At 40.1% G+C, this 10000-nt stretch overlaps 1 protein-coding gene across 1 annotated transcript in view; it reads left to right on the plus strand.

The window, feature by feature from the left end:
- Nucleotides 1–10000, plus strand: part of LOC135110188 (serine-rich adhesin for platelets-like) — a 98977-nt gene that overhangs the window by 76379 nt on the left and 12598 nt on the right. Inside the window, exons 6-8 of the mRNA XM_064022217.1 lie at nucleotides 2824–2955; nucleotides 4530–4698; nucleotides 8979–9188. Coding sequence (XP_063878287.1) covers nucleotides 2824–2955; nucleotides 4530–4698; nucleotides 8979–9188 — 511 coding nt within the window. The remainder of the gene's footprint in view (nucleotides 1–2823; nucleotides 2956–4529; nucleotides 4699–8978; nucleotides 9189–10000) is intronic.

The following is a 10000-nucleotide window of genomic DNA, read 5'->3' on the forward strand; positions in this document are numbered from 1 at the left end:
AGTTTTTAATCTATCCTCAACAGGAAGATCCATAAACATCTATCACTTCACAACCTTCTATCTGATCGCCAGTATGGGCTCTGTCAAGGCCGCTGTACTGGTGATCTTGATTATCCTTGATTTTGGTGAAACGTTCGGTGTTGCCTTAGACATATGAAGAGTTTTTGATAGACTCTAGCGCAAAGTTTTGATTTCCAAATCACCCTCCTACAGCTTTTATAGTAATCTCTGTAATTTCATCTCATGTTTTCTTTCCGACCGTTCTATTGTTGTTGTGGTACACAATAACTGTCCTTCTCTTAAGTCTATTAAGAATGGTGTTCCTCAGGTTTCTGTCCTGTCACCCACTCTCTTCCTGTTATTCATCAATGATCTAAACCAAACTTCTTGTCCTATCCACTCCTACGCTGATGATACCACCCTACATTTTTCCATGTCTTTTTTTAGACGTCTAACCCTTCAGGCAATAAGCAGCTCACGCAGGAAAGCCACAAAATGCCTGACTTCTCATCTCTCAAAAATTTCTGTTTGGGGCAGAGTAAACTTAGTATTGTTCAATGCCTCAAAAAACCCAGTTTCTCCGTCTATAAACGCTACGCAACTTTCCAGATAACTATCCCTCTTCTTCACTGACACTCAACTTTCCCCCTCTTCTAAACAGGACATCCTCGGTATGTCCTTTACTTATAATCTAAAGTGAAAAATTCACATTTCGTCTCTAGTTACAACAGCTTCAATGAAGTTAGGCTTCTTGAGAAGTCTCCACTAGTTTTTCTCACCACTCCCAGCTGCTAACTGCGGACAGGGGCCTTATCCGTCTATGTATGGAGAATGCTTCACATGTCGGTGGTGGATGGGGTTACACTCCCACCGCTTTTAAACAGGGTGAAATCAAAAGCTTTTCGTCTTTTCAGCTGCTCTACTGTAACTGACTGGTTTCAGCCTCTCTTTCTCATTGCCGTAATGTTGCATCTTTTTATGTCTTTTACCGCTACTTTCATGCTAATTGCTCTTCTGATCTTATTAACTGCATGCCTTCCCTCCTTCCACGGCCTCGCTGCACAAGACTTTTTTCTTTCTCTCACCCCTGTTCTGTCCACCTGTCTAATGCAAAAATTAACCAGTATTCTCAAACATTCATTCTTTTCTCTGAAACTCTGGAACTCCCTGCCTGCTTCTGTGTTTCCTCTTTCCTATGACTTGAACTCTTTCAAGAGCGAGGTTTCAAGACACTTATCCTCCATCATCAGACTTTTTCTGTTCGGCAGTTTGGGAACTGGCACTTAAATGAACGTTTTTTTTTTTTTTTCATATTTTTGTTACCCTTTGCCAGTGACCCTCTTGCATAAAAAAAAAAAAAAAACACGTGATGGGGTGAGGTGAAGCGCGATCTGTCACATTCTACCACATCATATATATATATATATATATATATATATATATATATATATATATATATATATATATATATATATATATATATATATATATATATATATATATATACTCGTATATATATATTGGTACACACACTCTTAGCTCCGTCTACCCCTGGCAGAAAGGGACAGCCTCGTGGATCATTGTGACACGACATAGTAAAATCAATTAAGAAATAAGAACACACGGATTCAGAAGGTATCTTTCTTAGTCTCGCACCCAATTTTAGAAATTAAAATGTTGTTTAATTTACTTTCCTACAGTTAAGCATCTTTTTAAGCTGACGTAAACTCTACCTTCTCTTCACTTCTTTGACCAAAATGACTGGTTCTTCATAATCTTTTCCTCCTCACTCCTGTATATGAAAACTTCCTTTATTCTTTACTTCTTAAGCATTTGTTTAGCATTATTGTTATCATTCTTAAGAAAATTATTTGTCCCCCGTTTTCAGGTTTTTAGCATTTTTGTCTTTTGACTCATCGTCTGAAAACGGACAAATCTTTTTGGCAATCTGAAATTCCGGTCTTCCGAAACTCTCTCTCTCTCTCTCTCTCTCTCTCTCTCTCTCTCTCTCTCTCTCTCTCTCTCTCTCTCTCTCTCTGCTTAATATTGTTCTATTTTGTAATCCTTATTTCTATTCTTTTAATTCATATTTTATTTGCTATTACAGTTATTTCACTCTACCACATTTTGTGTTACTACTACTACTACTATTACTACTACTACTTTATTGTACCACAGTTTTAGTTGTTTCTGACATCCTGTAGCAGCACCACATGACCATGAGATGTTGTTCCACCTTAATTTTTTTTTTTTTTTTTAATCCCTCTATCACTTTTTCTGAAACATTTCTGCCCCGCATCCTCACCACTTTCAAAAGGCTCTAGTTGTAGCTATACAGGATTTTAAGGGTATTTTTATGGCTCTACTGACAGACTGACACGAGTTTCACATTACTAATAAGAGAAACACTCTTGAGAATCAATCCTGCTAATCGTTTCTGTGCCTTTTCAAAATAGTCTTGGTAAGGTGACACAAATTTTTAAGATTGTTTTTTTTATGGTTCTAGTGCCATATTAACAAGACTTTAACATTATTTATAAGAAATACACTTTTGAGAACCCTGCACTTCATCTCTATTGCCTTTTAAAATAGTATTGGCGAGAGAGCAGACCGCTTGAGATTAAATGCATTGGAAGCATCCTCTAAGACGTTTCTTCCCTCCTGATGCATCCTGTAACGCCCCTCTCACTCTAATTTACATCCTTTAACGCGCGTCTCTTCTTTCTTGATTCATCCTCTAACACGTCTCTCACTCGTATTCACATCCTCTAACGCGCATTTCAGTCATTCACATCTTCTGTCTCTCTTTCCTCCTTGACGCAGATGACAACGATCAACTGCGCGCTGCTCATTCGCAAGGACCAGCACGCGACCAACGGAGTGGTTCATCTCATCAGCAGCGTCCTGGATCCCTCTATTGGCACTGGACGCAACGTGGTGGATATTGTGCTCGGTGTAAGTCAAGGCCGTTAGTAGGTGTGCAAGTGTGTGTGTGTGTGTGTGTGTAATCGATTCACTCACGGTCGTCTGCTGGTCGCCCACCCAGCCAGTCGTTCCCCTACGAGAGCTCAGAGCTCATAATGACCGATCTTTGGGTAGGACTGAGACAACTTAACACACCACACACCGTGACAGCGAGGTCACAACTCCTCGGGTTACATCCCGTACCTACTTGCTGATAGGTGAACAGGGGTTACACATTGAGAGGGTCCATTTGCCTCGCCACGCCCGGGATTCGAACCCGGCCCTTCTTGGTTGTGAGCCGAGCTTACTAACCAGTACTACGCGGTGTGGGTGTGTGTGTGTGTGCTTTATTCAATTCTGTTCTATGCTATGCTATTCTGTTTCGTTTTTTTTTTTTTGTCTCTTATTTTCTTTAATTGTGATTTTTTTTTCCTTTTTTGCCTGTCACCTTTTTTAATGGTGCTTCTACTTTCTTTTTTTCTTGTTCAGTGGTACGTTGTAGTGTGGTTAGTGCTTGATGTGTATATCTATCTATCTATCTATCTATCTATCTATCTATCTATCTATCTATCTATCTATATATATATATATATATATATATATATATATATATATATATATATATATATATATATATATATATATATATATATATATATATATATATATATATATATTCTCTCTCTCTCTCTCTCTCTCTCTCTCTCTCTCTCTCTCTCTCGGCCATAAGGATGTTTTGTCCATATCCGTAAACATTCCTCCGTCTTATATTTTTCTACTCTCCGTCTTCTACTCTCCCACTCTTAGTTCTGACCACTTTCTTCTTATATACACACACTCACACACAAACACACTTCAAGCAAATTCAAATCAAATTAAGAGACACCCTCCCTTTCCTTCCTTTCCTCCCACTTCCTTCTTCCTTCCTTCTTTTCTTCCTTCCTTCCTTCTCTTCCTTCTTTTCATGCTTTCCTTCATCATTTTACGTCACAAATACTTCCTTTCATCTCCCTACACCATTCTATCTCCCTACACCATTCTCTTTTCTCCTTGCTCACTCCCACAACAACCTTTCCTTTTCACACTTCATTTCTCTCTCCACCTCTCTCTTCCTCTCTTCACTCTTCCATATCTCTTCCCTTTTCCGTCTTATAGGAGATTCAGGTCCAAATTCAGATTAAGATATTTATTTGATTGTACAAAAGTTATGCTTACGGTTTCAATTAACAAAACCTAATATCTTTAGTTTACTTGAGTCTAATATCCAATTATATTGAATTGTACACTATTTTACACCATATGCAGTACGTGCAATAGGTGTACGTCATAATTCCTTAGAATTACACAAAATAAAAATTAAAATACGTAAAGTTATAGCATGACTTTACATTCTTCTGTCCTTTTCCTGTCCATCGCCCTCTCGTTTTCCTCAGCATTTCCCACCAGTCTCCCTCCCCACAATCCCTTTCCCCTTCTTCCAAAACATTCTCATTCATCTTAATCTGTTACACCCTTATAGAGTCCGTTTTCCTTTGCATTTCTCACCAGTCATCCCACTCTTCCAGGATGGTCGCTTCTCAGTGCTGGCAGACGTGTTAGAGAGAAGTGGGTATATCAACAGACTAAGGACCATGCAAGGATCAGTCACAGTGCTCGCGCCCTCTGACGAAGCCTTCCAGAAGCTCCCGGAGTCTCGCAGGGAGAAGATTATCAATGACAACGAGGCAAGATTAGGTAGGTGCATGTGTGAGGAAACTAGCTGAGGGAAAAATATCAAGGGAAGACAAAGAATGAGATGGAAGGCTGTAATTGCGGTAGGATTGCAAAGGATGGGAGTCACAAAGGAAGATGCAACTGGAGGAGACTCATACTTGGCACCAACCCCTCATTCTAGGGAAACGGCGAAAGGAGAAGAGGAGAGCACGCTGTGCTAGAATTTTTTTCATGTAAGAGTATCTCTGGCCAAAGGCAAAGGAGAAAGGAAAAAAGGAACACTGAGGTGCCATTCCCAAAAGAAAAAAATGCACATTGCTTATCCAAAATTGGAAGATAAGAATCGTGAAACGTTTCTCTTGAAATAGTTTAAGTCATAGGAAAAAAAAAGATTATATATATATATATATATATATATATATATATATATATATATATATATATATATATATATATATATATATATATATATATATATATATATATATATATAAGCAGGCAGGGAGTTACAGAATTTATCAGAAAAAGGATGAAAGATTGAGAATACTGGTTAACTCCTGCATTGGGAAGATGGATAGAATAGGAATGAAATGAAGTGCAATCTTGCGCAGTGAGGCCGCAGGGGGAAGGAAGGCATGCAACTGACAAGTTAGTGGCCCAGCCGGAATAAAAAAAATGGCATCCGGGTTTTATTAATTTTATCTTTTAATTGGTGAATGTGTGGACGTAAGAGAGTGCCAGGATGTAGACGAAAGGGTGCATGTGAGGATGGTGTGTAAAGAAATTGGTAGTGTTTTTATTTGTGGTTCTGTAAGAGTTGGTGATAGCGAACAATGATGGTAACAATGATGGTGGTAGTGACGATGTTGATGGTGAGCCGATGTGAGCGCTACGGGTGTTAAAAGCATTATTATTTCTGTTAGAATCTATTATTATCAGCACTGTTAGAGTCTTACATTATTATCACTGTCAGGGTGCGTCCACACGGTCGAACACTATCTGTCGAATAAACAGTTACCATATCATACTGTGAAGCAGGATGACGTCATAAGCGTTGAAACGGAGGAAATTGACATGGCAACAAACAGTGATACAAGATGAAGTGGTATACCATATTTTCTACTCCGTTCACCAGGTGAAGGCCGGCAGACACTGCTCGAAGCTGATTTCCGCTGGCAACACACAAATATGTCAGTGTTAGTGTGGACTCGGGAGACAGGTGGTTGTTGCCAGCGTCTAGTGCGGTACATCATAACCATAGTGCACAATAAGAAAAAAAAATGTTAACATGGTAGGTGAGACCTAATTAGTTAACAGCCTCAGTTCATCTGGTAAATAAGTAACTTAGTTCATCGTGTACCTGGCAATGTCGTACTTTCACGCCTCTGTCCCGCCAGGCAATGTCAGAGGTCCAGATGCTACGAACACGGGCAGTATCCTTACATCCCTTGGTATTCGCTGCTGACGCCATCAGCGCTCCTTTCCGCTTCCCATTGTTAACTAGTAACATTGGGTGTTCGACGGACAAATTTCGACCATGTGGACGGACCTTTAGAATCTACCATCATCCTTATCACTGTTTGGATCTTGCATTATCATCACCACTGTTAGAACCTTTCATTATTATCACAACTGTTAGAATCTTGTATTATCATCATCACAGTTAGAGTCTTGCATCATCATTACCATTGTAAGAATCTTGCATTATTATCACCACTGTTAGACCCCACCTGTGGTAAAGATAGCAGGAAGAGAGAGAGACGCCAGAGAAGATTTTTTATACTAGCAAATCCGCGATGAATCTGACTCCCAGTACAGTGATATCTACACTTCCAACTCTTGTTAGAACTATCTGCTCGAACCCCACCTTAGAAACCCCGAAAGCACAACAACCACACTGCCGGTTTAATCATCACTGTTATAATCATGCACTATCATCATTACTAGAATCTTGCATCATCATCGTTTCTGTTAGACCGTTGTATGATTATCACCATTGTTGAAATCTAACATTATTATCAATACGGTTAGAATCTTATTATTATCATCAACCTTACCATAATTATCATTCCTACCTTTCCAGAGACTTTTAGAGTTATGATACAAACATAGTATCTTCTGTCACAGAAGGGATAAAGGGCTAGAAGCTTCCTTAAAGACCAAGAGGCCAGCCGCTGTTTGTTCTTCCATTGTGTTCCTCCTTAAAACACAAAGAGAGAGAGAGAGAGAGAGAGAGAGAGAGAGAGAGAGAGAGAGAGAGAGAGAGAGAGAGAGAGAGAGAGAGAGAGAGAATTATGCAAATTGGTTAATCAATTCAGTATCCCCACCATCCATTATCTATCACACCACCACCACCACCACCACCACTACCATCATCACCACTATCACCACCACAACTACCAACATCATCAAAACCATCACCACCACCACTGCCGCCACCACCATTAACAACAACAAGATAATCTTCCAACAATGAAAAATAATTATGAGTTGCAATTTTACCTAATTTTCATAATCACCACACCTTTTCTTCTTTCACTTTCTTTCTTTTTTTTTTGTCTTCTTTTCGCTTCTCGTGCCTTCACATTTTGGCAACATAATGTATAAAAAGAAATGTAGACTTCTAAATCAGGTAAACTTATTAAATTAGTCATATTTACCGTTACTTTTACTATGGTCCTGCGCCTTTTCACCACCACCATCACCACCACCAGCACCACCACCACCTCCACCTCCTTCTCTTCCTCCTGCTCCTCTTCCTCCTCCTCCTCTTCCTTCCCCCCTTCTCCTCCTCCTCCTCTTCCTTCTCCTCCTCCTCCTCCTCCTACTCCTCCTCCTCCTCCTCCTCCTCCTCCTCCTCCTCCTCCTCTTTGATTATTTTACCGCCACAACTATTATTATATTACCGCAGCCTCCACCCTACCTCATCGTCTTCACTCTTCTCCTCTTCCTTGTTTCTTTATTATCTTCGCTCTCGTCGTCTCCCTCTTTCATCGTCTACATCACAACCGCTGCTAACACATGTTACTTGCACCTTCTGCTGTTTGTCCTTTTTTTCTAATCTCTCACTACTACTGCTACTACTGTTACTACTACTACTACTACTACTACTATTACAACTACTACTACTACTAGTACAGCTACCACCACTACTACTACTACTACTACTACTACTACTACTACTACTACTACTACTGCTGATGCTGCTGGTGCTGTTGTTGCTACTATAGTCCCTTCACTTAAGCTAGATTCCTGGCGCCTAGGCTGGTTTGTAAGCTCGCTGTTGATTGGCTGCACCGCTTTCTCGCGCCGCCATGATGGTTGCGGTGAGTGACATGCTGCTATTAATGACTCTGTGTTTTCAATATATGGAGGTTTATCTACATTCCGATCACACTACCGTGTTCACGAGTGTTTTTCCTACTTAATATAATAATATATTTCTGGATTCCATGATTAACTGTTGAAAACAGCGATTATAAGTTAAACGTAATAAACATTTTTTTTTTTAACATCTTCACAGTTGAAGATGTTTTCCTTTTTTGTTTTGTCAACTTTTTATCATGTACCTTGATTCTACAGTCACTGCTCACTCTGGTGGTGTCAACCAAAACTGGCTATCCCGTATATGAAGTGAGTTATGGCACATAATATAGAAACATTTCTCACTCGAGCATGCAAAATGTGGCTTGACATGAGCGATAACGAGAGAGCAGTGCAATCAGCAGCAAGCTTACAAACCCTGGCCGCCCAGGAATCTAGCTTAAATGAACAGACTTTACTGCTGCTACTACTACTACTACTACTACTACTACTACTACTACTATTACTGCTACTACAACTAGTATTACTACTACTACTACTACTACTGCTACAACTACTATCATTACCACTACTACTTTTACTACTACCATTAACATAATTACAGAACTTTTGCACCTTTATTCTCCTACATCCCTCACTTTTGGTCAGATCACACCTTCACAAGAAGCATATTGTGAAGCACTTCTGTGCTACACCTCCACTACTTTCAAAAGACTGTACTTGAAGTTATACGGGTTTTTAAGAGTGTTCTTACGATTATTGTGACATTGACTATCTTGAGACCTCAGCTAATCATCTCTGGAGACTTTGAAAATAATCGCGGTGAGAAAGCAAAGCGTTTCAGAATACGAGCCTAAAAACCAAGAAAACTTTTATTTGTCCTTCCTTTGATTTTCCCCTTCTCTCACTCACAATCTTGATTCAGAACGATTGCTGCTTGTTCTTCGTTTAGCTTTCTTCTTCTTTCTCCTTCACAGCCTTGATCCAGAACCACATCATTCCACACGTGATCTGTGAGTCTGCCGTCACGGGGGAGCACCGCGTCACAACCGCCTCAAAGGACAAGCTCATGTTCTCATGTGATATCGACGGTACCTTTGTGGAGACGACCAAGATGCGGGGGAACTTTAACCTGGGACAGAACGGCATCATACACATGATTGACGATGTGCTGCTTCCCGACCGAGGTGAGTGTGTGTGTGTGTGTGTGTGTGTGTGTGTGTGTGTGTGTGTGTGTCTGTGCCCACGTGCGTGCGCACGCTGCTGCTGCTGCTGCTGCTGCTGCTGCTACTACTACTACTACTACTACTACTACTACTACTACTACTACTACTACTACTACTACTACTACTACTATACTCTGTTCTCGAACTTTAGAGACACAAGCCCCTCCTTCTGGATGGCGTACGTCAGGGGATGAACGCTCTGACCTGCTACTGGATGGCAGTATTCAGTAGAAAGCGTGCATTTTACAGTGATTCATTGTTTCTTCACCAAAACGCAAACTATTTGCTCTGAGTACATAAAAACCATTCCTTCACCGTCTGTGCTAAATATCTCATCACTTGAACAGAAAGATAAGTCCATAACACTTGATGGAAAGAAGTCACTGAGTGAAAGGAGCGAGGATGATATTAGTCATCTCGAGGTGCATCAGAACACCTGGAATGCAAACATCCAACCCCTCACTTGGGCCAGCATTAGCACCTAGTGGGACCATAAACCCCAGCCGACAAAGGCCAGTGGCTTGCCTTGGGGTGATAGGGTGGACCGCTGATGATAGGTCAAGCACGCCTTACATTGTTGTCACTGCTGTTTGTCCATAAACTGTAATACTTGATCAGGAATCTTTATATTATGTGCTTGCTATTGCATTGCGGCTTTCATTATTGATATTATCTGTCACGATAAAAGTAAGAAAATAGATTGGAAGAATGCTTCAAGAATAAATAAATAAATAAATAAATAAATAAATATATATATATATATATATATATAT

The sequence above is a fragment of the Scylla paramamosain genome, chromosome 20 (genome assembly GCF_035594125.1).
Source record: "Scylla paramamosain isolate STU-SP2022 chromosome 20, ASM3559412v1, whole genome shotgun sequence".
NCBI lineage: Eukaryota > Metazoa > Arthropoda > Malacostraca > Decapoda > Portunidae > Scylla > Scylla paramamosain.